Genomic DNA, 27,755 nt, shown 5'->3' on the forward strand with positions numbered 1-27,755 from the left:
GAGGGCAAATTATTTTTCAGCAAACACTATCAAGATGTAGGCTTGGTGTCTATAACCTTATTTTATCATGATCAAAAGTTGTTTGGTCTTTTTTGTAAGCATACTACGTGACTATATACCTTTTTAAGGCTCTTCCTGAAGCCATGTAAATGATTCACTAGGTTCTTTTCCCTTCACTCTACATTGACACAACTTGAGGTTGATCCTCACCTGAATATGCTCACTCAAGTCCTGCATAAAAGACTGGCTAGACATTTGGCTAAATCACACTATGGATATGTTGGGAGTCGTTTTTAGCCCCCATTCTTGCTAATCGTGAACAGTAAAACAAATAATCTTCGCTTTAGACTTGGAATAGGTCTAATTTTCTTCCAGTTTTTTTTCTTCCTCCTCATTTTATTTTGGATGGGAATTGTAATGGGGCAGAAAAGATATTTGTCTTAATCTATCTAGACGGGTGGGTTCCGTTGGTTCTACCAGTAGGCCAACAAAACAGTAACACACCCAGCTTTGGCTACAGCTCATTAGTGTCAAATGGGTAAAAAGGAGTGTTAGAGCAGTGTGTGGATCCACAGCTTGCACTCATTGCAGGTCCCAGTTACTATAGTAACAGACTGAGCCACAGATCTTCCCCAGTTCTCATGTGTATTATCCCTATCTGATAAGCCAGTGTACGTTTGATTTCCTCACATGTCTGGATATAAGGGGTGTTTGATCTTTTTTTTCCCCCTGAAGTGACATTGTGATATTTGGACAATAGTCTCGCATTAAAATGACAACAGATTTACCAGGAAGATCACCTTCTCCTCTTTGAGTTTCACAAACAACACAGTCTATAGGGATGGATGAGAGGAAGGATTGAATAGAACAGAATAGAAATACCTTTATTGTCCCACAATGGCCAAATTCTGGCGTGACAGTGGCAAAAACATGTAAACAGAAGACAAAAAGGCTAATTTAAAGTTAAGTTGTAAAGCAGAAGAGAAAGAACTTATCAGAATTACTGTGAAATTAATCAATAAAATGGCATATTCAGCTAAAACTAAATTTGCAAAATGTAAAAACAAATATTCCCATAGAAGCTAAAAAAGAGAGGGCTATGTTTACATACACAAAATTCGGCCTCATTCGGAGTACAATTTCATTTCGATTGCACTTAATCCAATCATAATTTTCCCATTGGCTTGTTTACATGATGCGTTTTTATTTCAATCGGCCCATGTAAGTGTAAATTATTCTTGATCGACGAACCTGTGGAACCATTAGTATGTTTGCAAACTCTAGCTTATTTTTGTGCCATGGCTATCATAATTTAATAAAGCGGTATTCTTAAATGAATTAAATTTGTTTATTGTTGGGTGTCTGCATATATCGCGTGACTAATCTTGGTCGGGTGCCATGAGCAAAAATTTCTAAAATTCCCGTGGTAATTTGAGACGCTCTATACAGATCCACGCCAAAAGGTTAACGGATCTATATCGTTCACAATAAAAATTTTCAGAGCTTTTAACTCATAATCAGAATCTTGCCAAAAGTGGTATTTTGCTTGATTCATGCACGTCTGAATAATAATAATTCCAGGACAGGAATTCTGCTCAGAGAACAGAATTCCTCTCCTGGAAAACGAGCGGTTACTGGTCTGGTCTCATTACCTGCTCCCTCCAGGGGTGTACTCACTTTTATTGCCAGTGGTTTATACGTTAATGGCTGTTTGAGTTATTTTGAGGGGAAAGAAAATGTACACCGGTGTCCAAGCTGAACTCTGACTACATTGTATCAGTTTTATATCTTCAGTGTCGTCCCATGAAAAGATGGAATAAAATATTAACAAAAATGTGAGGGTTGTACTAACTTTGGTCAGATATTCTAGGTATCTTTATTCTACCTTTTAATAATCAAGCTATTTTAGCAGCAGTAGGAATAATTATTACTTTTATTTTTCATCCTACCCTCAGAATCTCATGCCAGCTCATGGTTTATGTTTCTGTAACTTTGCCAAAAGATTTTAGATGGGGCGCTGTTTTTTCCCAACAGTAAATGAAATATACCTGCTAGGTAAAACCAGTGAATCTGTATAAAACATTAGCCCCTAGTTAAACAGCTAAATGATAAAGTGGAGTGAATGAGCCATTGTTTACAGCAAATGAAAACCAGATGCTACAAATAATTACTTCAACGGAAATGGATGGTGTGACACTCATAGACTGAGGGAAACATTTGTTGTCTGAAGGAATGAAAGGAAGCATTTCTGTCCATTCTTGGTCTACTGTTGTCTGAGATGAATGAGGGGCCAGTGTCCTGGAAGGACTTTTAATCATTCCATTAAAATGAAGGGAAGTGTTTCCCGAAGGGAGAAGGAACTGCAGTGCAGATGACTGACAGTCTGATACATTTTGGAAGCGTAACGTTACGCAGAAATGAAGGATTTTGATGAGCAATATGTGGATAGACTGCAGCAGTGGTAAACAAAGAGCGAGCCTGCTTCCCCTCAGTGCCTGCTTCCTGGGAGTGATCACTCAGTTGACTGCAGTGGGGCATTGTGGGAGGGGAGGAGGGCACGAGGCTGATTAAGGAGAGATGCACTCGTTGATCCCTTTTCCGGTCTGTCTTACTCTCTGCCTGCAAAGAGAAGGGTGGGGGAGGGAGTGAAGGAGAAAGAGGATGAAAGCAGGAGAAGAGAGAAGGAGGGCTGATGCATGTGCACATCTGTGCACTCCAGCAGTAATGGATTATCTGAAGGAGGGCATGGAAAGGTCTCCCACTGCTGCTAGTGAATGTTGACTCTATCAAACAGCATTTTTAATGATACGTTTGTAATTCATGTTAAAAAACGTCAAGTTGGATTTTATTTATTGTGATTTTAGCTCTTCAGTAAATTAACATAAGCTTTAACTACCAACCCTTGTTTTAGGTTGTATTTATTTTCATTGTGTTTCAAGTACTTTGTTTCACACGACTGGACCCAATGCATAGAGTAACCAATGCATGTTTAAAAAAAATGTAATAACCAAGTGGTCCCTTTCACTGAGCCTTTAACACTGTACCGTTGCTTTGTCATCATGTCCCCTCCTCATTTTTTCTCGTCTTCCATTAATGGCTTTTCACTTTTCTTATAATCTCAATAAATAACCTTGGTTTGGGAATAGCAGTTGGCATATACAGGCTGGAAGAAACACTTGTTAGGTTTAGAGAGCAATAATGTTTTCACACAGAGCCAGGTTGGCTTGGATATTTTTTTTCTCTATAAATGAGATCCCCACTATAAACTGCTTTTTGCTCAGGTTAGTTTGGTCTGTTATGAAAATTCTCAAACATTTATGTAAAACAAAAAGGCAAAAACAGAACAGACCTTTTAAGGGGCAAATACTTTTCCACAGCCGTGTATGTTGAATGTGTGTTTTTTATGTTATTAAATCTAATTCTAAGTGGTTTCATCTGTCAGAACTCCTTTCAACCTTCTTTTATCTTAAGCTCTTGTTGCCTCTTAATTTAATACAGAGAGCCAAGGGTGGTTGGTTTATCAATGCCACCCCCATCGCTTGGATCACATAATACTCAACGTGGCATTATCTTGTAATAGAATGCTGTTACAGTAGCTGTTGTTCTGTCCTCTGTCCAGGTGTATGTGGAATTTGATGACCAGGAGTGGGAGAAGAGAGAGTGGGTGAAGGTCTACGAGGATTTCCAGCTGTTTCTCCTGGAGCGCCAGCTGGTCTGGGCAAAGAGAAAGGAGGGAGCAGCTGGAGGAGCAGGAACTGGAGGCCTACTGCAGGGAACCAAGGCCAAACACATACAGTGGCCAGCACTGGTAAGAATTTAGATTCTTTTTATGGGCTGGAGACAATAACATTATCAGTCTTGTGACTAACTTGGTGAGGTTCAAATTTGCTCCCTGCTTGGTTATGTCCATTTAGTTTTCTTGTTTTAAGAATTTTTGAGATGTTTTAAGTCTCATTGTTGGTTAGCAAACTTTTCTGAGGTTCTGATATATGTCTTAAGGTTTCTTTATTTCTCCCTGATGACTTTGTTGGATGGTCTTCCAGTTCTTTGATAGATGTGGTTAAGTTAACGAAGAAAGATCTTTAGGCCCCTTTCACCTCCCACTTTGAAGCTTTGACCTTTCTGCGTTTGAAGTGAAGCACCCTGTTACAGCTGTGAGCTGACAACAGAGGAAGTCACAGAACCAGTCTCTCTCTGACTGCTACGCTCATATGCTGGTTTTCCCATTCTGTCTTCACGTGTGTAATAACTTACAAGAGTGGAGTGCTTTACGTGTAAATGACCGGAGTGGTGGAAAGATGGACTCGTCTTTCCTGCCCTGTTATAGAACTGTAGCATGAAAACAACTGCAGTTTAATTTTTGTGGTTGCTCAGATTTATCACATCTTTCCCTTAAAATTCCTAAAGCGGTCAGTGTGCTGACCTGAGCATTACTGTGGGTAGCTTCACAGAATTAGTGTTCAGACTTCTTAAAGAAAACTACTACCGAGTTAATAGTTTTTACATGGAAAACAGTTTGTGAGTGGGTCTAAGGGTAAGGTAAAGCAAAGTGAACAGCCAGTGATCAGTTTGCGGTTACACAGTCACAAATAATCACTTGTGAGCATTGTATAAATTTTAGGAACATGCAGTCCACTTATTAGGGATGGGGTGGGGGTGTTGTTTAAACAACAGCTCATAACAGTTTTTTCGTGGAATATTTTGTTAAGAACGGACCGCATCCAGTTGTGGTCACCCCAAAGGTTCTTTTCTTGCATGATGTGGTGTTCACTATTGTGGACTTCTGTAGTAATGCGCAATATAATAAACATAAATCACTGGTAGTCATAGGTATGCTGAAATTATGAATGCAATTTTAACGTATGCACAATTATGCAAATTTCATTGCAGCGCAGGCGCATTAACCAAGGGTATGCCCCTCCGATGGTTATGGGGAACCGTCACAACACCTGCTCGGCGTTGTTAAAAATCCAGCATACCCAAGGCCCATTAGCCAGAGTGGAGCCACCAGTGGTTGGTTCACATAGCGGTGTTTCAGCTGAGCCCAGCTGCTGGGACCTATGGCTGGTTGAATGACTATGAAGGAAGCATAGTCCTTGATCCCAGCCCACAGGTCACCACCATCCTATCTGTGGCAATCCTGAAAATAATGTGGGTTACATTGATAACTGCCGAATATTTTGGAGAACACCTGGCCTGATCAGGAGAGATGTCTATTTGTTCTAGGAATCTGGTCAAATTTATCAGTTCTCCAAAATGCTGTCAACCGAGGGTCCAGACCAGGATGTAGAGCCGTAGGTAAAGCAACGTGAGCTCACCCATAGACAATATATAGGCAGACGGCCCATGGACTGGCTATGCCTATTGAAGCTGACGTTTCAGCACAACCGCCATCTTGGATGGGTCTCTCACATGCCCCCAGTGTGTTTATTTGTACTGAGGAAGCTGTTTGCCCAACTAAAATAAATTCTCCCCGAATTTTTACCTGATTTTTCACACGGTTTGGTTTGTTACAAACGGCAGAGATGTGGTTAGGTTACACTGTGGACACTATTACACATTAAAAAACGTGTGTTAATGCTGAAATATGTTGTTTAAACAATGTATTTCATAAATGTGTGGTCTTTAACAAACAGACATATGAAATACTTTGTTTTATGCTATTTAACAAAGACATGCGTGTTACGACATATTATTAAATATGTAGATAAATACTTGCATTCTTCCTGAAATACTGTTTTATGCTGTTAAACAATTTTTATGTGTTGTACATGCAGAAGTGCATACAGTTTTTTTAAGGCCTGGAAAAGTGTTCTTTAGAATTTCCAGGTCATTCCAGTGTCCTACACTGGCCTGCTTGCAACTAGGGCTAGAGCTTAAGACCTTTGAACAACAACTGTTTTTCAGAGCTTCTTGCATCTGCTGGCACTCTAACTCCAGGGTACTGAATTTGGCAACATGATTCAGCCTTAGTTTGTGAAATACAGCGATAAAAAATTAAAAAGCATAAAATGATGGTCCATCTGTTAGGTTTCTGCATTGTTCTCACCAAATAAAAGTGATCAAGTGATCTACTTTCAGTAGTTATCGCCGGTTATTGTAACCGTAAGCTGCAGAAAATACAGTCAAAGTTGCTCCCTCACAGTTTATTCCCGTCGGCTCCTGTGGCAGCCTTGAGTAGGAGAGACCCATCCAATATGGCGGCGACACAGAATGCGCTTCAACACATAATGAGGCGTCTACTCTTTATAATTGCCCCATCTACACTACCCTTTTTTTAACCGATCCATGCCGAGTTCAGACTGAGCTTGGATCAGTTAACCATGCTGAGCTTGGTTCTTACGACCATTTACACATCACCATAGCACGGTTCCTCGGTTCCTAGTGACGATCTACGGTACTACTGCTCTCTAGGATTGAAGGAGGGAATCAAGCAAATAAAAATGGCGGCGCCCGTAACATTCAGTAAGTTACGTATGGTTATAATTGTGATATTTCGTTGTTTGCGGAGAGTTGGGCGAAGAAGGCAACCTTTGGTGAATTTACTTGACAGTCGGTTTTTGGAAAGTGGATGAGACAAACGAACATCTAACCACTGCTCATTGAGAAGAGTATAGCAAATTTTTCACATGCCCTGGAATGTTTTTTGAGGATGCAGCCTGTGTGTGAAAAGGGCTTTTGTCTCTGTGTATGTTTGTGTGTGAGACCAACAAATCAAAAATGGCAGGACATCAAAGACCTCGCTTTACTAGTAAAATGGGCAAAAAATGTTCTTACTCAGCTACAAGTACATGTACACACACATACCCCTAAACACCTTCTCCCTCTTCTTATTTTTATTTCTAAATGGTTGTTTCTGCTGAACTTGTTTTTTTCTGATCACTGATCTCCTGTGATTCATCTTACAGATTAGTGCTACTGTGGGTTCGGTTTAGAAATGTCTGAAATTAAAGTAATGGTTGCTGGCACCACATGCATGTTCTTAAAACGCTTTATTAGAGGCATATATATATATATATATATATATATATATATATATATATATATATATATATATATATATATATATATATATATATATATATATATATATATATATATGTATATTGAACTGATCGTAGAACAGAATTTAGATGCACAATCCTCTAATTCATGTTATCCTGGTTGTTTTTCTCTTTGGCTACCTATCCATTTTTGTGCTCCAGCTTATATCCCTGCTCTGTGCTGCTGTTGTCATAGCAACAGCATCAAAGCCTCATAAATTGACATCTTTAAAAAATAAAATGGAATTGGATCATTTGATGCATGCATCCTTCCCCGTACACCATGTTCTAGCCTTTTTGGTATGAAAAGAAACAAAACTAAGACATATTCTATTTTTCATGTTGGAATAATATTGAGTGAATAAGCGTTCCTAGTAGACGCAGGCATACATGAAGGTAGCTTCTTTGTGGGTGTTCATAATCTCAACAGTCATTTCTCTCATCTGCTACAGGCTAAGTTGATATCTTGTTGTGAAAAAGTTATTTTTCACCAGCTGTTTTGTTAGCTTGTCATAGTATCACAAATGTACATCAAACTGTTTTGGAGGAAATCCAAGCAAAATGATGTGCCTGCTGTGTAAAATATTTTTTGACGTGGTTATTTCATATAATATTTCGTTTATGTCAAAGCAGAAACAAGCTGAAGCAGCTCTCTGGTTTACTGTTGAACATCTATCTATGTTGATTAGTGTGGGCCGAACCAGATGGACTTATGTCATTTGATGTGCCTTTAGCCTTAACTCAATCTTATCACTAAAGAATTAGGACTTGACTTGGACTTAACACCAGTGACTCGTGACTTGACTTGGACTTGAGCCTTAAAAATAGCGTGTGTAAGAACAAAGCCATGCCTGGAGCGCTGGCTAGTTCATACGTGCTGCATCTATCATGTCCATGCCAAGGCCAACTTTGAAAATGAGACTTAGTTCTTAGTTTCCTCACCTGGGTATATAAAAGTTAAATAAAGAAATGATTGCAATACCCCTGCTACTAATCTGCAGCATACAATAGCATCAAAGAAGATGGTGGTGGTGAGGAGAGCTGCTCTCTTCCAGGGCTACCAAAGATGCTTTTGCAAGGTAGGAAAAATAAACTGTGGGCAGCGTCAACCAAACAAATCATCTGATACAGCATATTTATGTGAAATATTCTTAACACAGCTTTAGTAACCATCTGTATGCAGGCAGAAACGAATGTCTACATCACAGTGGTCAATGTATGGGATCTCAGTGGTACCAAAATGTGTGGAACTGGTATTTGGTGATGGGTACTGAAACCCGGTATCAAAACGGCCTTGGGGCCACATCAGATGGGCCTTGCGGACTGACGAGGTTTAGCCTTATCGGTCCTCTTAACAGTATTTTTAAGGTCACATTCAATATTTCAGGTAGACTCCCACTCAAACTCTGTTTTGCCAAACTTCTCCTCTTTAAGAAACACATGCTGAGGGAACTGAAGAGAGGAGCTAAAGATCTGCTCTCACATGTTTCCCTTGCTTAAAAAAGTATATCAATAAAATAGAACCATATTGGTCGATATTTATAATTATCAACAAATTCAAAACATTCTTAACTCTTTAAAGGGTGCGGAGCTTGGTGACGGAACGTTCCTGGGTCTGCGTTTGTGATTGGTTGGGAGGATGTAATTGCTGTAATATTAATCTACATGGGTAGGATGCAAAAGGAAGGAAAACTGTTATTCTATTGAACTTTTTATTGACCCTTATTTTCTATCATCGATATACGTCTATCGATATACAATGGCAGCGCCCTGTGGGCACAGTAATGTCCTTGGCCACATGGCCTCAGTAAATCGTTCCCCCCATGGCGGTTGTACTGAAACAGTAATTTCCCTTCGGGATTATTAAAGTATTTCTTATTCTGATTCTGATCGATCGATTTATATTGTTATTGAATTATCGTCAAGCCCTAACCTCTAGTGACTTTCTAAATCAAAAGCGACAAGCAGTGGATCTAGTGATTGTTTTCTGTGTTGTTTGAGACTTTGGAAACAAGTAAAAGCACAGATTTCTCTGAGTTTGCTGTCTCTTTAGCAAACCGCAAGTGCAGCTGTGAGCCCATCCCGCTTTGAAAGCACTGACAGGCAGACAGTCAGCCTTGCAATGCTGCTGCGACAAATTGCCTGAAGACAGAGAAACGAGACCGACTCGTCTGTTTCCCCATTGAAAATGAGTCACTTATGAGCAAAGCTTCAACTAGATTACAAAGCGGGATGTAAATATATTCATAATTTTTAACAGGCAATGCTAACTTTTATTTTCCTCTGAAACTGTTGCACTTAAATTGTATCCCTGTTACTGATTCACACACAGCCTCTGACATTTATTCACCTCATCCACTGTGGGTGCCTCTGCTATCTTTGTCTATCTTGGTTAATCTTGACAATATAAAACATTTTATAAATGTAGTTTGAATTCAGGTAAAATATTATTTAATACTTGAAATCATTTTATAGAGTTCTCTCTTTTAGTTTTGAGCATTTTTAATAGTTTTCTGTCTTGTCAATATTGTTGTTCCTCTCTCCTACAACATACTTTTTATTCAAGATATTGTGTTGTAGCCTTTTGTTTATATATAAAGGTATTTATATAATGTTTTATTGCTCTATTTTGTATAAAACAGTATTTTTCTTTTATTTTGTTTTCTTTTGTTCCAAATGTTTAAAAAAATAAACCAGTCAGTGATCATTATTGGCTTTTTTACCTATAAAACAATAAGTATCGATTACGGTACAGATAAAAGCTATCAATTATTTTCGTCATCGAGTAACCTAATCATCCTGATTGATAATCTGTAGCAGTGTATGTTCTGCACACTATCATTCTGGGACTGCTTCATTTGAATCTGTTTGGGGAAAGGAGGGAATTTAAGCAGAACTCTCTTAGCTGATTGAGCAAAGCGACACTTAGTGCCCGCCTATCAAAGGTTGGTTTTAGCCAATCACGTTATCAAATTAAAACATAAGCAGCAGACATCATGCAAAACCACAAGAAGATAAGCTTGTCAAAGCACTTCTTGCTGTTCTTCAAAGAAGAAATTGTGGATTGTTGCAAAACAGATGTGATAGCATCAGCTACGCGTGTGTCCTCCTGCGCTGCCACGTTTCTGTTGGTTCGGCTATGGGCTTAGCTGCTTTTGCTTTCGTTGCACCGGTATGTCCCGCCTTAAACTATAATATTGCAACGTGATTGGCTCGAATCGTTAAAACACGGTTGAAGCTGTAGCAGTACAAGTTGGATTGTCGTGTATATTTTATTTGTACAAATCTGCTCCCCTTTGCTCTTACTGGAACTGTCCCCAGAGAAAGGACTTTAGGACTTGCATCAGTTTCATAAGGACGTAATACTGAGATAATTGTAAGAAAGCGCCTTATTATTCTATGTAATCAGCAGCACTGACTTTGCTGCAGAGCTTACTGGGCATTATGATATGAAAGACAGTTGTTCCCCCTCTCATTTGAGAGCTGAAAGGTTCAGTTGATAGATCGGATTTTGATTTGATTTATTCAAAATGGCACAGGGCTACATTAATAAACATGGGTAATATCAGTAAATGAGCGGGATCCAGTGATTCATAAAGTGTGTCTTTGATGATTAATCTTTTATGATGAGCTCCAAATCTTTGATGTTAGAAGAGCTGCTTGCCATCACTCTAATCTACAGATCCTGCCTTAGATTTCAGTCTGAACTCTGGTTGAGCCATTCCAAAACATCACTCCTTCCTGTCAGAAGAAACATACTTGTCAAATTAAAGGTTTAGATTAAACCTGAATCTGGCAGAGAGTGAGGACCTTTGGGCCTACCTGTAACTGTGATGTTAAAATAATCTTTATAGGCAATTATCTGACACACAGAGACGAATGGGGAGAATAAAAGAAAACAGGCTGAACATAAACACAGTCAGTTATACCACAAGCAGGATTATCGGTTAAATTTCATTCTAATATAGAAGTACTTTTTGTGGTTTAAAATAGTTTTTCACTGTCCTGCAACTTAATTTTTGGGTCCCACACCTAAAAAATACGGACAATTATTTTCTACACGAAAAGCGATTGCCAGCAGTGACTACTCGTTGGCCGATAATTCAAGCCGCAGGCCCTGCGAACCTGTTCTAATCGGTAGACACAGTCATCCATAAATTTCTGCCATGCTGTTTTTTTTTTTCCGTAGGGCTGCACAGTAGCGCAGTGGGTAGCGCTGGTGCCTTGCAGCAAGAAGGTCCTGGGTTCAAATCCAACCCTGGGTCTTTCTGCATGGAGTTTGCATGTTCTCCCTGTGCATGCGTGGATTCTCTCCGGGTACTCTGGCTTCCTCCCACAGTCCAAAAACATGACGGTTAGGTTAATTGGCTTCTCCAAATTGTACTTAGGTGTGAGTGTGAATGAATGAATGAATGGTTGTTTGTCCTGTTTGCCTCTGTGTTGCCCTGCGACAGACTGGCAACCTGTCCAGGGTGTACCCCGCCTCTCGCCCAGTGAACGCTGGAGATAGGCACCAGCAACCCCCGTGACCCCATGAGGGATTAAGCGAGTCAGAAAATGGATGGATGGATGTTTTTTCGTAGTTCTACTGTAGCGTTAGCTTAGCCTGCAAGCTGAATTCTCACACTGTTTGTGCGTTCACAAACACACAAGTATTCATCTTGTCTCACCTCAAAGTTCTGCCTCTTTCCTCCGAACGGATTAGATGGGAGCAGATCCAAGATGATGATGTGCAGTTCGTATAGTGCTACACATAATCAATCTGGCTTGCCAGGATAAGAGATCATTAACTAAAACGACTCTGTTTACGTTGCTTTCTCTGTTCAGGGGGTATCTCACCACAACCCTTTAAGATCTTCTCATTCACTTCTTCATCCGTGGAACATTTAATGTATGTCTCCACAGTTAGCCCTTTCGTCTTCTCTTCTATGTTGGCCAGCATCTCCTGGACAGAAAAATGCCACAGAGGAGATCACATTGATGAGAAATCTAACTGCTGAGTATGGCTCAGTGCACAGAGCTTAATTCACTCGCTTAGCTAAACGTACCAGTAATTGAAAGATATTCACTTACCTCTTATCCCAACTATGAGCTGCATTCATGACGTCTACTATTATCACCTGCTCTAGTTGAGTGTTATCACCCTTTTAACATGAAGTTTCTCCACTATTGTTAATAACGGTCAGTCTGAGAGATTTAATAGAGCAGGACAGGAAACAGTTCAAACTGGGAGCGACAGCAGTGTGTGGAGCAGAGCTCACAGAGGCTGGGGAACTCAGCTGGTTATTTGCTAACTGATCAAAAGTCTCTGGAAATGGCACACAGGTAACAGCTCACATCAGTGTGTTTGTTCACACATGGAGAGTTTGTAGCTTTTTTTTCCAGCTCCATACCCATTCAATTCAGTTTTATTTATATAGCACCAATTCATTACACATCATCTCAAGGCACTTTACCAAATCAGATTCAATCAAATCATACAGATTGGTCAGAAAGTTTCCTATCTAAGGAAACCCGGCAGATTGCATCGATTCTTGACAAGCAGCATTCACCCCTTGGCACAGACACGACTGAGCAACAGCCACTCTGCCATATACAAAACATCAAAACAGAGTTTAAACAGGACAACGCTTGTATGAGAAAATGGTTATTAATGTCAAGCCTTATCAACACAACAGTTTTTTGTAATCGGGCCTTGAACCATCACCCACTTAAATCTTAGTTTTGAAGTTAAAGTTTAGGCATGTTTTTAGGTTTGCATGCAAAAGGATAACCACCATCTTGTGGGGTCTACTCGTAGCTGTGTGTGCAGAGAGCGTTGTGTGTCATCATGTCAACACAGTGGCAGCATCACTATACTGAAAAAAATAAATGTTTCCAAATCAGCAAAGTTTGCATAGTTTAGGCAAATATCGCTGGCCGGCTGCTGTCAGCTGACCGCTACTAGGATTGAATTGGGTAAAACCATCATTCAGTCAGCTGAAGTGTAGTAACATTAGTTCCCCAGATTTAGACTGAAAACAAATGGTTAAAGATGAAAATGTCTTGATTTCTGGAGTCTTCCTGCTTGGGCCAACGATTCTGCAGGACAGAAGCAGTCAATGGTGAACCTCCCTGAGCATCTCCTGTGATCATGTAGGCTGTGAAGGGCAAGGAAGGTTTCTCACCATTATTGTTTTCAGTCTGCTGTCAAAATGCCATTGGGCATGAGTAAAAGCGAAAACAAAACTGTCTAAAATACCTGTTATTGAAAATGAACAGTTCCAACAGGGTTTTGCTGTGTAATGTTAGCATAACTGTAAAGCACTAAATAAAAAGAACAACATTAGGTATTCATTGATGTTGATGACATCAGACCTGAGCGAGTCTGTGTGGAGTTGTGGAAGTCGTGTCCCAGGAGCATCAGAGACAGAGATTCTGTTCACTTATCCTTTCTCAGACTTCTTGACTTTGTGGCTTTGAATTCTTGTTCTTGCTAGATAGAAACTGCCACTTGCAGAGGCCTGAAGGAAATATTTGAGATCTTCTGTGTGTTGTCCTCAGCAGGAAGAGAGGTATGGGATGGTGTGTGTATTGTGCACATGTTCTTGCACCTTGCTTGTGCGTTTGTGAGCCCCCAGCAAGTCAGATGTAGTCTGAATGGTAATTGGGTCAGTAAAAATCCAGCACCTCCCTGGTCTGCTGCCTGTCCTCCTGAACAGATGGTGCTGGGTTAGTGTAATCTGCCTCCCGTGGCTCTCTGTGTTCATATGTAATTATAGCTTACCATGATAGTAGTGAGGCCTTCAGATGTAACATCCCCACATCAACAAGCAGTCCAGTCCTCTTACAGACCAGAGTATTCAGATCTTATTCTACTGTTATTCTCAAACATGTTCCACTTCTCCAGGAATGTTAATTTAAGACATGCATGCGATTGTACAGAGTTTTACATCATCCTGTAAACTGAGTGCTAGCTGTCTTTTCTGACTCGAATATTTAAATCTGTCAGAAGCTACAGACTGTTTGCACGGTTTTAACCTCTCTGGAAGTGTTGTCAGTGCAGTCAGCTATTTGAACGTCATGTCTTGTCTGTGTTACGGGTCAATATGTGTGAATATTGAGCCAGTGTCTCGCCAAAATTTCATTATGGATTAGATATAGGCCGATAAAGGTTTTTTAAGGCCGATACCAATTGTTATGGCATCAGTCTAATCAATCCCCCATATGAGCTGCCGATTTTTTTTTTTTTTCCGGGGGGCTATTCTTCAAGCCAATATTGCTCCCCTTACATTTCTTGTGACAAATTCCTACAATTCCCACACTTTTTCCCAGCGGGACGAAGGCATGGTAAAATGTTTGGTTAGCTTAGCTAGTTAAGCATGTAGCATGTTGTTTTCCAGCAGGCACCCACCGCACATCTATCAATGCGCACAGAGAGAGGGACTGTGATGCCGTGCGTACTGGAGACTGCCTGCATGGAGCAGCTCAGTGTATAAAGCTTGGTGTTGTATATGAAAACAGTTCAATGTGAAGACTTCTTGTGGCTGAGCAGTTTATAGTGTGACAGCACATAGCGGTCGTATAAATTGAGCTCTGCGCGTGCCTGTCAGCGCAGACTCGTGTCCACACAAGTAATGCCAGCTCAAACGTTTAAGTTCAGTTTTTAAATCGATCTTTGGTTATATAAATCCATCTTTAGAAATTAATACAAGAATCAATTCATAATAAAAAATAGTTTTTTTTTTAACACAGACTCACTATTGAATTGGTGGAATGTCTTTATCGGTTTGTCAAATATTATGTGAGATTTGGTAAGACAGTAGCACAGTGTAAATCTGCCACCTGATTAACCGGAGGTTTGTTTTCAGCTGATTGTTTAGTGTGTGTGGGGGAGGGGGGGGGGGGTTGTCACTGACACCTGTTGTTTCATATGGAGATGTTGATGTGGAAATCCAAGCGTTTAGCTGGCATGTGATGCAATAATCTAACGAGGGATTTTAGAAATGGGTACAACTCTATAGATTGGGCAGGTGGCCTGCTTGTCGGTAGAGGACATCCATATCTTCAGACACTTCTTGTCAACTTTAGAAGTAGCAAAACTGCAGGTGAATTAATCAAATTTCTGAGAGGACTGGCAAAACACAAAGAAAATGCAGCCAAGACTGTCATTTTTGCCCTACATCTGTGACAGATCAAAAATCTCTTTGTGTATCTTATTTAGTTACAAATAACACCAAATTATAAGTAAACAAGAATGAAGTAGATGGCTGAATAAAAGAAGAATAAGAATTTAAGAGAATTTGTTTAGAATAAAGCTCGGAGGTATTAGCCCAAGTCAGTAGGTCATTGGGCTGATGGCGCTGATAGGGAGGCAAGAATATTTGACAATATGCTTAACATAAAGGCCGTTCTGAACCGCAGATCAAGACTCAACTTGTTAAGCAAGACTAGCTTACCATCTAAGTTTAAGTTTATTTCCCCTGGGCCAACAATAGTGTTGAATTTCAATCAGATCAGCAATGTTCCTGGAATTTTGTTTTTTTATAGCGTCTGATGTCATGAGTAACAAAACTACAAACAGACACTATATTACGAGACCATGGATGGATTTTCAATCGCTTTGATTTTCAGATACATTTTGAAGTTGAAAGACTTTTTCTTATTAGATTTATGTGACTCTGATCAGATGTAGTGGGAATATAAATGTTTTACTGTTTCAACTCAAAAAAATGAATAGCACTGGTTTAGAACATCAGTTTATGAAACTATTAAATCCATGTTCACCTCTACAAAAATGTCTTTCTGGCATGTGTTCAGCTGTACCTGGAATAGTGGAGCAGTTCTGCTCACTGTGCTGCTGTCCACAACTAGGACTTGCAGGGCCTCTGGGGGTCTGAAGTTACTTGGTAATTCTGATCTGGAATCAGGTCATAGTTTGTATTTTACTGCCTAGTTGTTTTCAACGCTGGCGCCTGCACTCATCTGTAGCCAACATCTTCATTGTACAGTGTTCCGGCTGATGCTCAACATAACAGTCCAGTGCTCATTTATTTTGTGGACACAAGCATTTATATACATACACAAAATATTTCCTTGTTAGTGATATCTCCATAGTTATCATGGGGATGTCAACAGCAGAGATAAAATATCAGCGTTGTATAGGTTTTTGCTCTTTGCTGCTGTTGGGATCTATAAAGTCAACTTGACTTAAAAATATGTTTGTTGATTAGTGCGCTTCAGATTTAAAGCTTTCAGATTTTATTCTTATTTTTACCTTACACAACAACATTTTTATGCACAACTCTGATTTTTCTTGGTGGTGTGGTGGGGTTGAAAAGTATTGAATATTGACTCAAATTAGACGTGTGGCTCAGGTTGTCTTTGGGCATTTTTTTGACCTTGAGTAGATTAAGCTTCAACTCTTAGTTTGCAACACATTAAATAGTAGGGCTGGACGATAATTCAATAACAATATATATCGATCAATAGGCGTTTGGTTCAATAGAAAAAAAGGGGTCAGTAAAAAGTTCAATAGAAGAACAGTTTTTCTTCCTTTTCCATTCTATCATGCTAGCCATTTCACTCGTCATTACATCCTCCCAACCAATTACAGACCCAGACGCAGACCCAGGAACGCCCCTTGACCAAGCTCTACCCCCTTCAAAGAGTTCAGAGAGCACGTGTTTTTCCTTTTTTTTCACGACTTACAGTTTTGGTAAAAAGTTGGTTACATAAAGCGTTGTGTTTAAATTCAGTGTTCTTAATTTAAAAATAGGTAATTGATGTGCTTTTTTTTTCTACGTCCAGCCTTATTAAATAGTCTTTCTATGCATTGCAGAAGCTTGTAGAAAAGTTGCTTTGCATGCTGACATTATCATGAGATGCTCCAGGCTTGTGAAAACTCCCACAGGGCTGATGGAGTGGATTCACAGAGGGAAAGTTGGTGTTAGTTTGGAACCAGTAAAAGTTATCTTTGTGGAACACAGGCTCTTTCTAGAAACCAGTCACCTTGGCTTTCTCTCATTTTTATCCAAGGTGTGATCTGCTGCCTTTGCACCAAGAACTGACTGGTGACCAGCATCGTACCATTTTTGCTGGCCCTGATGAAGAAGCTTCTTTGTTCAGTTATTTTAAAAATTTTGCTGATTGCCTTTTGCTTTGTAATTTAGTATAAAGGTCCCTAGTTTAGTGATAGTTTAAGTATTTTAACTGTAAAGTTAGTGAAAAAGTTGGGATTAAAAGAGAAGTTGTCTGTGGTTATTCTTCAAATATGTGCAGTGTTTGCTGACTCAGTATCCCAGTACTTGGACTCACTCCTCATTCATTGTCCCATGAAACTTCAAATCATCCAGGATGGTACTGATAGAACTACTACCTACGAGGACTAAAAGTCTGTGGCTATTTACTCCTGTTAATCATGTGGTGCCCCAACTTGTTCATTTAATCACAAATCACTTTTAAGTGCCCTTGGACACTTATTAACAGTTACTGGTAGCCAAGTAAGAACATTATTTCCTAACACAATAAAACCTAAGCAGGCTAAAAATTGAACATATTATAGCACCCTGTTTTCCCCCCCTTTTTAAACTTCACTTCTTTTGAGTTTTAGCATCTGTAGTTTCATTCCTGGTCTGATGACCACTGCCCTACATTGGAAAGGTTATATTGGTGCTGAAGTGTGAAATGGTTTATCTTTTTTTTTTTTTTTTTTTTTGTGTGTCCTGTCTGGCAATGTGGCATGAATAATTATGGTCTTATGGCCAAAGAGAGCCCAACAGATTTTACTTTCACAAGTGGAGCCTTACTGCTTTCGCCATAGTATTCCGTTTGATTTATATATGCAAGAAGCTTTATTAGGTTTTATTCTGGGACTATTTCATGCTCAATGGACACTGAAATGGGAAGGTAGAAGAGGGATAAAAAGAAGAGAAGCAGATGAGACAAAATGCTAAAAGGGAGAAAAGGTGAAAGAGAAGAAGAGAAAAGGGTGAGATCAATATAACTTTCTCTGAGTCTGCTTCTACACCTGCAAAGAGGGCTATAAAAAGAACAGCAAAACCAACCAATAAAGTATTACAGGTACAAACAGCCAACGCCTTGATAACATCACTGAAGAATATAGAATATTATTTAATACGAGATATATAAAGTGACAGCTAAAGATAATAGTTTTTTTTGTTGTAGAAAAGTGAATCCAAGCCCCTGTAGGTGTTTGTGAGGGTTCACTTGCGTATGTAAGGTTTTTACATGAGAAAAATGCTAATTAATGGTTGTGAAGCGCCAAACATTTGTCAACATTTGATTTCCCCTGTCCCTCAAGTTCCGGGAGAATCACCTTATCTATTGGTTGTCCCACATGCCAATCATTCTGACGCACTCGTGTAACGCCAGTGTCTCGGAAGTGGCTCTTTCCTTCTGAGTTTCCTCTTGCTGGCTGCGCATGCGCACTTGTAGTGTTTATGTATCCAGTTTGCTTAGCGGCTAGGTTAGCGGTTAGCCATTCATTGTAGCTCCGCTGCTTTCACCATAGACTTTGAACATGGCTGAGAGTCACAAGAAGCAAACCACAATCCTCCTGAAGAGCGGAAGAGCAAGGTAAGACAGTTTTGGGGAAATTTCCGGAAAAATCGCCAACCCTAGCTTTAAATGAAAATATTGATGCTAGAGTATCCTTGAACACTGGTCATGGTGTTCATGTGTTTTGACTTTGACACAACACTTCTCCTGAACATTAGGAAAGTAATGTAGAGTAGCGGTAGAGTAATACAGGAAGGTCACTCTTCACATACAAACTGAATTTCTATCCACTGTGTTACAAAGTTGAGAACAGCAGACATAAACTCTGCAGCACAGATTTTATTGACAGTATTAAAAGCTCTACTACTGTTATTTTTAGATGCCCTTGGATCAAGATGTACTAACCTCCCACCGCCTACCACACACACACACACACACACACCCACCCACACACACACACACACACACACACACACACACACACACACACACACACACACACACACACACACACACACTTGTTTTTAGATCTAAAACATTTGCCAGCTATGATTTTGTCTTTCTTTACTGACGTCCTGTGAAAAATAATGTGCTTTTAGTTGACATATTGGAAGCTCGGTATATCTACCGTGACTTGATGTGAAGAAGGATAAAACTGAGCCAACACATCAAGGTAGGAACGAAACGAAAACAAGTTCCATTAGAATGAGAAGGTTCCCACAGCTAGGCTTTCAAAAATATCCAAAAGCAACATTATTTTCTTTTTTTTTTTTCTGGGAATATAATAAATTGAATGCCACGTCATATGCATCTGTCCTAGCCTATACGGTTTACCCATCAAATTTTCACAAGAAATTTGAACTAGCATACATTACTGTCATGCATATTGGTGTATTAGACGGGCAGTATCCAGATCACATCAACATTATTTTGCTCAAGTGTACACATTCCTGTTAGAATGGCTGTTGTTGTGGATAAATTCCACCTTAATCCACATACAGTAATGACAGTTATTCTGCACAGTTCAACTGATGAACAAACAAAACTTTTAGGAGGGAAAATGTCAAATATATTTAAATGAATAAAAATGTGCCATACCTAGTTATGCAAGTGTGCACATGAATAAACCAATAACATTAGTAAACAAATACTTTGGGGAAGCGCTTTTAGATTAAATTATCATCACTCAGTGGTCAGTTCACCCCTATCATCACTGATACTGAATCTAATGAACCTAAAATGGAGTTAGGTGTTTGCTGAAATTTCCTGACCTGTCCACATTCCCTGTCCTTAAGTTCAGGCTATAGTTTGAATAGGGGTTACAAAGGTGTCACAGCATTATTTTTGTCGCTTTCCACAAAAACAGCAGTCATCAATTATTGAAGAAAATGTGGGACAAAAGTGATTTAAAAAGATAAAATGGTACACAGCATAGACCCCAACTGTGAAGCAATGGAATGGAGAGATCTGGCCCCTTAGCTGAATCATAACACATCATGATCCCTTTCACTATTTGCTCTGAATGTCACTCATCTCCAGAAATTCTGTCTGTTGCAACCAAAACTCCACCTTCCTGAGTCAATTCTAGCTGCTTCTTTATTCTTGTAAAACATATTATTTCTATATAGACCCACATGAATGGATCGAATGAAACAGACCCCAAATGTACAAATAGTCACTGAATAAAGTTAAGACCAAAATTATTTATAACTCTGGTCGCTCTTTCTGCTCCTCTGTTAACACTAACAGCAGCAGGAATTAGCTGTAAAAGAAGCTGAATCAGCTCTGCAGAAGGCGGGTTTAGACTGAACTCTGAATGGACAGTGCTGTGAATGGATCATCCGCAGCCCAGATGGGCTTTGTTATTTTTTTGCATGAGAAATGGCATGTGTGACTTGTGTGCATGTGCGTTCAGGGAAACACGGTTAGTACATGGTTGAGTCAAATTGCCCCAATAACCGCTGTGAACCACTGACTAATGATGAAATGATGACATTAATAGATTAACTCATAAACCACCAAACTGACTCCAAATCAGCCCAAATTATGTCAACCCGCCCAAAGCAAATTATACCCTCAAAATAAAAAAGAAAACTGCCCAATTGGGCCAGCCAGCCAGCATTTAAAACCGCCTGCAGGTGAGGTAAACGGCTCCGTGACATGGCTAGTGACGTTTTAATCGTGCAACACAATGATGAAATTTGTTGCCAACATTTTTAATTGTCGATTTTTTTAATTTTTTTATTTTATCGATTTGTTGTTGCAGCTGTACAATCAACACATTGAAATTCTTTTTTGGTTACAAAGGGTTTCTTTCTAATCAACAGCTGTATAGCTAGGAGCTGTATTTTCCTTTATTGTAGATTACGTTTCTGTTCCTGTTCCGGGTGCGTCTGACCCCGGGGAACCTGCTTTTTTTTGCCGTACTAGAATAAAGTCTAATTGCCCGTTCCCTATAGCATGTGAGTCAGAGTGCACTCAGGGAATAGGCCCTTTTCACATGACATCTTTCAACTTCCGTTCTGACTCAAAGCAGCGTATCTTTACTTCCGGAGGATGAAGTTTACACAGTCACTTGTTTATCTTCCACAAATACGCTTTGATGATTTACAACAACTTGTAAACAAGTTTTCGCTGACAACACGTTCAAAATTCGACAAAAGCTACAAATTCTTCTTTGAACAGTACCTGTTTGATTATGGAGGCATGTGTTTTTGTGTTTTCTAGCTGTTAACAAATATGCTAGGATAGCAGCTGTCAAATAGCGTACCGCGCACGTGACGTCACCATCTCATGAGCAACGCCCCTTGCCGCTAAGGTAGGACAAACAGGTTGAGAGCGCACGTAGCAACCAGCCAATACACGTGCAACAGATACAACGATATGACCGACTTTTCAGCTGTTAAACTATCGCAAGAGGATTTCCCAGGCACCCAGTTTACTGGTAGAACTGTCGAACAAAATACCAACGTTCTGCTCAAACGATGGCTTGAGTGTCGAGGGCTTAGAAAGACTGGAAAACGGGCCGAGTTGATAGAACGGTAAGTCAATGTTTTTTTTCCTGCTCGGCGTTCATGGCGTCATCGGCCGTTTTTTCTGTTTGTAATCACCGTCCAGGAATCGGTATATTTTGCCAATCGGTAGCTACAAAATAACTATTTACATACCTGATGGGAGCAGGCCGGCCGGGACCTCGCACTTTGGTGGCAGAGGCAGGCGAGCGACGCCAGAGGCGCCTTTGGTGGGTGACAGGGACCCAGACCAGGGGGTCGAGCCCGGCTCGGGCGAGGCCCACGGGAGGCACCTGGCGTCGAGGGAACGGAGGGGAGAGAGGAAAGACTATACGCCCCAGCGGCTGCGCGGCACGGCAGACCGCCCGGCCCGCACCCTCCGCGAGCGGAGGCTTACGGAAACGGACGGCCAGCACGTTGCGCGGACCGGAACGCTCGCCCTCCCCAACCCATCCGCGAGCCGACGTCCGGGCCCCGCGGGTCAGGATTTTTTTATCGGGTTGAACTGTTGTGAAGGCCGATCGCACAGGTTTACCCAGCCCACACATTTCTGCTTGGCAGTCATGAATTTCGGGAAATTAATGAAGAAAACATCCTTCATATGCGGCCTATCAGCATACCTCGAGTTACTGTTGCACGTTTCATAACAACAATGTTTAAAAACCATGGTTAGGAGACGTCTTAGACTTGGAAAAAGCAGTCATTTTACAGTGTAAAACCAAAGGTAACGTACTGCTCTTTTACAGGGAAAGAGCGGTGGACAAAGCAAGTTTGTCCTACCGCGTACCACGTGATATGACGTCACGTTCTAAAAATAGCTCGCTCGCGGAACGCCATTGTTAGCTAGCTAATATTATGTGGCTGTTCTGTTTTGCAAACGTAACATCTATGAACATATATTAGGGTGACAGACCAGTCCCCGGTGGGGGTGTGGCTCAGCTCTTCTACTATGATAGCGGCAGGACCGGGTAGATAGGTCTTGCTGCGTGCAACCTTTTTCATCTATCATGAAACACTGAAATCGGGAACAGCTCTTGCCGGTGACAAGTCATCCATAATGGTGACTGCCCCCAGAAATCGGTGATGTCTGGTCACCCTAAATGCATATATTTATGTATAGTAGGCTAGACTATAAATTATTTTGCGGCCACCTTTCTGTATTACTGCTGTTAGCTGCTGAGTCTGGTTTGTAAGACAAAAATCAGTAACATTAATAAAATGTTTCCTTAAACACTGTATTGGAACAGTCTCGACTGCGGTTGAGGGAGATGTCACAGGTCAGAGAGGTAAAACGAGAAAGCTCATTACCTTCAGGTTTCTCAGATGAATATTTATACAATGTTCTGATTAGAGGGTTACATTTTTTGTTAGTTCTGCAGTTGCAGACTTTGCAGTATCCCACTGTAGATGCGTTTGTCAGTATGATATAAATGACTGTGTTGCAAGCTAAACTCTTTGTATCAGAAAGCAAAAAGTAATTTAAGGACAAAAGAATGACAGATTGATAAACTAAAAAAATAAGCAAAACAATGTTAGTAATAGCACTGATGTCCCTATTAACAGGTTACACTTGATTCTGCTAAGGATCCCGTTGAATTGAAGCGCATGTCATGTTTTTGCTCAGCTGGGAAAGCCCTGTGCACTCACATGGTGGCACTCCTGTTTCAAACTGTTCACTTCAGGACTACGGGCTCAAAAACAGTCCCATTGCCTCTGTCGTGCACCAGTTCACTGCAGACCTGGCACCGGCCAAGGACACAGGTCAGATTTTAATATTAGCTATACTTGGTGATGTAGGACTAACAGTTTCTATCAACTTGTTTATAAATTAACCATTTGTGAATTATTACAATATTACAGGGAATTGCACCAGAGGCTACAAATTATATGGTGGTGTGTAAACTAGTGGCATTTCTAATAAGTAATTAATAATTAGTATTAATTTTTATATAGGCCATCTGTGACATTATTTTCAACATGTTGTAATAAAACTTTACTATTAAAGTTTGTAGTAGCTTAAACTATTACATTATATTAAAAATGAATTATTTTGGTGTTGTGCAATTATACACTGTTTAAAGTTATTTAATGTTTATTAAATAACTCTCTGTCTGTTAAGTATTGTCTGGTGATGATCAGCTCTTAAGCTGATATCAAGACAATGGTTGAAAGGGATGAATTCGAGCACTAGCAATCTTTTAACAGCAAAACCTGCACACACACATAGAATAAAGGAGTGACAACGTCTTTTCAAGTTTAAGAATTTAATAACAGAAATAAAATGAACATCCAGAGAACATCACTGTAATGCTGTTTATCTGAATTAACACAATATTTCGATTAACAAATCCTCTCTACTAGGCTAGTGAAACTTAACTAAACTACTAAGCAAAATGAAGATAAAAAGAAGCTAAGCTAAGGAACTATTTGCATGCAACAACAAGCAAAAACAAAACAAAAGTGGTTGATCATAATCAGAATAATTCTGTGAATCCTTGTTCACTGCAGATCTGATAAAAAAAAAAAAACATGGAATGGAGTTAAAAACATTTGGCATGTGTTTCAATCCATTCACAATGCAAAGCCCAAAATAAGCAAAACATTATTTAATGAAATAGTATTTTGTTTAAGTTGAAGAACCAAAGTTCACCTAAAATAATGTGAATCATGGTTAAATTACCTTAACTAATTCAGAACAACATTTGACATGTGTTTCAACCCATTCACAATGCAAAGCACAAGTTAACCAGAACATTATTTCGAGTAAATAACATTCTAAAGACTGATTTGCCCAGTAAAATCATTTAAACTCTTATGACCGAGTTTGTTAATGCGATTCTCCCTCCGGGCGTCTGGGGTCGCTGTAGCAAATCGGTGGCTAAAAGGTTACAGCATAAAGTTATCAAAATTGCCTTTACGCCAACATTAATATTCAATATTAATGCGGGGATAAGGCTCATAGCACCATCGAAGGATGGCCGAGCAGAACGGTTAAGCTTTTATGCTTTAAAACACTCCTTTTGAAATGTCCGAAACCGAATGTTAGCAAGATGAGAGCTAGCGGGCATTCAGCGCTAACAAATAACAGCTTTAGCTTTATTTTTAGTCATAATGAGTGGGCTGGATAACGTAAACATTAATGTCCTATCAATGTATGAAACCCTTGTGGAGATAACCTTGTGGTAACCAAAACACACTCAAATAATATTAGCAATACCATAAACGGAAGGCTAGCGTAAGCTACTTCCGTTAGCCCTTTGTTCTAAAGCAACCATGTGTACAACGGTTTACAAGACATTTCCCAATAAATCTTTTAACTTATCCCACAGCTCTTCCTGCCCAAACCTGTGTTTTGCCTCATGTGAGTTTTGTTCAGTTTGGCCATTCCAAGGAAGGAGCATTGGAAGCAGGGAAGTTGTTGGTTTGTCTTGGCAGGCTAGTGTTTAGCTCTGCAGCCATGAGCTAACCCACAGCATGGTCGCGGTCGGAGGCCTGGTCTCTGCCACGTTCTCTGACTTGGGTGCAGCCCAATTTAATAGTCTGATCGCTCAGCTTGTCTGGTGAGGTGAGGCATCCATCATCTCGCGTCTGCTTTCCTGCAACAGCTGACAACAATGAACAAAGCTGTTTCGGCAATCTGTACTTTGCGGCTGGTTTGCGCAGCAGTCAGAGTAAAACTTAGCTCTGTCCCAATGTGTTGTTTATCCGGATTCAGTCAGGTCCTCTATTGAAGCAGGCAGACGACTTTAGCTGACCTTGGATCAAGCATGGCTGGTCCAGGCACCTTCCTTCAGCTGCTGGCTTGTGTATCGGTCAGGCTCGTGCAGGGCCCATGGTCCGAAATGGTTTCCTGGTCTGTTCCAGGAAGAGGTGGCCTGAGCAGCTTGTCAGGAGAAATTCTGAAGAAGTCTGAAGCTGCAGGAGAGAGAGCTGCAGGAGAGGGTCTGAAGAGGGGGGGGCTCAGGAGCATCCTGCTGAGAGAAGAGGGGCCGTCCTGCCTGTGAGGGTCTCATGTTTGCAGCAGGAGTGGAATTCCTTTGTCATCCTCCTCCATACTACTGTTCAGAATTCCATCTGAGATCAATTATGTATCATGGCATTATTATGGCATAACATTGGACATGTTGCATTACAAACACGTACGGGGGTGATTGGTCTGACTGCCTGTTATAGTTTAAAAGGCCACATGCCATAATGAAATCTAAATTAAACTTGACATATCTCACTTTGTAGGTCCACTTCCAGATGATCACATCATGGGCAGGGGAGAGAAATTGAAAGACATACATCCACAACCAGGGATTTGCTGGTTGCTGCACGGGCTTGACAACCTTACTTTGGTGGACTCTAAATTTGGCCCTGTACCATTTGGGTCTCTCCTTTTTTATCAGCTTGATGATTTCCATCAGAACATCTACATGGGTGTGTTCTTAAAATATAAACCCTGAGGAAATAGTTTTAGGTCAATGTGGAAGCTGAAATTAAAAATATGAAATGAAATACTTTTTTTCCAACACAAAATGAACCAAAAGTGTAAACTGGGTTCTATCTATCTATCTATCTATCTATCTATCTATCTATCTATCTATCTATCTATCTATCTATCTATCTATCTATCTATCTATCTATCTATCTATCTATCTATCTATCTATCTATCTATCTATCTATCTATCTATCTATCTATCTATCTATCTAGTATTTGTTATACATGTATATAAAAAAAAATGCACCCACACAAGCAGAGGACTTCATACTGAGCAGCATTTGACATGGTTTCTCTCTGGCTGGATGATGCAAGTGGTGCAAAAGTAAAAACTATCCCTCTGTCCAATGATTCTGTCGCCCAACATATAAATTACATTGTTAACGATCTTCAAGACCAGTTGGTAGACAAACTCAAAGACCAACATTTTGTCTTACAATTCAATAAAGCAGCTGACAGCAACAAAAAGTGCAATGCTTATGTATTTAGTGATATGACAAGCTCACTGTGTGAGGATCTACGTTTTTGGTAAGAATGTCAGTATGAACATATTTACAAGTATTAAGTCACAGAAACATTTTTATTTTTTTTTATTTTTTTATTTTGCAAATAAACAAACACTTTCACACTCTTTAGATTGTTTGTTTTATATACTAAAAACAATGTTACTAAAGTTATTATGTCTTATAAGAATTTTATGGTCAAATCAAACTATTGACAGTTGCGTAGGACAGTGAGCGGAGGTTTTTATTTTTAATTGGGGGGGTTGAAATGTTTTCTTCTTCTTGGGGGGGGGGGGCGTGATCAAAAATGATTGAGAGCACTGATGTGAACAGAGGAATAATGGGGGAGTGCTGGTCATTTTATCACTTCACCATTAAGTATTTGATAGAGCTATTTGCTGAGGGACAGTTTTCTGTATTAATTTGTTCCCATAGTATAACAGAGTGCTGTGGATTTTAGACTCCACAATTGGGAAACACTTTTTAACATTTGCCGTGTTGGCTGAAAAGAGTCCAACATGCTGTTCTCTGGACATACAGTGTCATGAAAAAGTATTCACCCCCTTGGCTTTTTTACCTATTTTGTTATAGACCAACATGTAATTTAAAGTTTTGAGCTCTCCAAACAAATCAAAAACAAAATTGTTGAGAAGTACAAGTCAAGGTAGAGTTATTAAAAAATGCAAAGCACATGGTACTGCAACAACCCTGCCAAAAGAAAGCTACCCACCAGAACTCACAGACTGAGCCAAGAGGGCGTTAATCAGAGAGGCAGCACAGAGCCCAAATGTCACCCTGAAGGAGCTGCTGAACTCCACAGCAGAGACTGGAGGGTCTGTCCATAGGATCACAGTAAGCCGTATGCTTAGAGCTGGGCTTAATGGAGGGTTGGCCACAAAAAGACTACTACTGAGTGTTAAAAATAAGAAGGCAAGTTTTGAGTTTGCCAAAAGCCAAACTAGCTTAATTTATAGAGCACTTTCAAAATGCACCGAACAACGTGCTGAACCAAAAGAATTATTAAAATAAATAAATCAAATATTCAAATTTAAATTTAATTAAAATAATCAAAAGTAGAAATAAAATCTAAGTAAAAGTAGCAACATGAAACTATAACAAAGACATGAAGAAAATAACACTTTTCTGATTTGCAGCGCCAAAGTGTTCCATAGGTCCAGAGTGTGGCACTTTAAATCATCTTGTTACTGAAAAGTG

At 39.9% G+C, this 27,755-nt stretch overlaps 1 protein-coding gene across 1 annotated transcript in view; it reads left to right on the forward strand.

Moving 5' to 3' along the window:
• The window catches only part of jmjd1cb (jumonji domain containing 1Cb), a gene marked incomplete in the record, with an annotated part of 181,357 nt that overhangs the window by 59,226 nt on the left and 94,376 nt on the right, over window positions 1–27,755 (forward strand). The window contains 1 exon segment of the mRNA XM_036142383.1: window positions 3,620–3,808. Within this exon segment, the coding sequence (XP_035998276.1) occupies window positions 3,620–3,808 (189 nt within the window).

The sequence above is a fragment of the Fundulus heteroclitus genome, chromosome 10 (genome assembly GCF_011125445.2).
Source record: "Fundulus heteroclitus isolate FHET01 chromosome 10, MU-UCD_Fhet_4.1, whole genome shotgun sequence".
NCBI lineage: Eukaryota > Metazoa > Chordata > Actinopteri > Cyprinodontiformes > Fundulidae > Fundulus > Fundulus heteroclitus.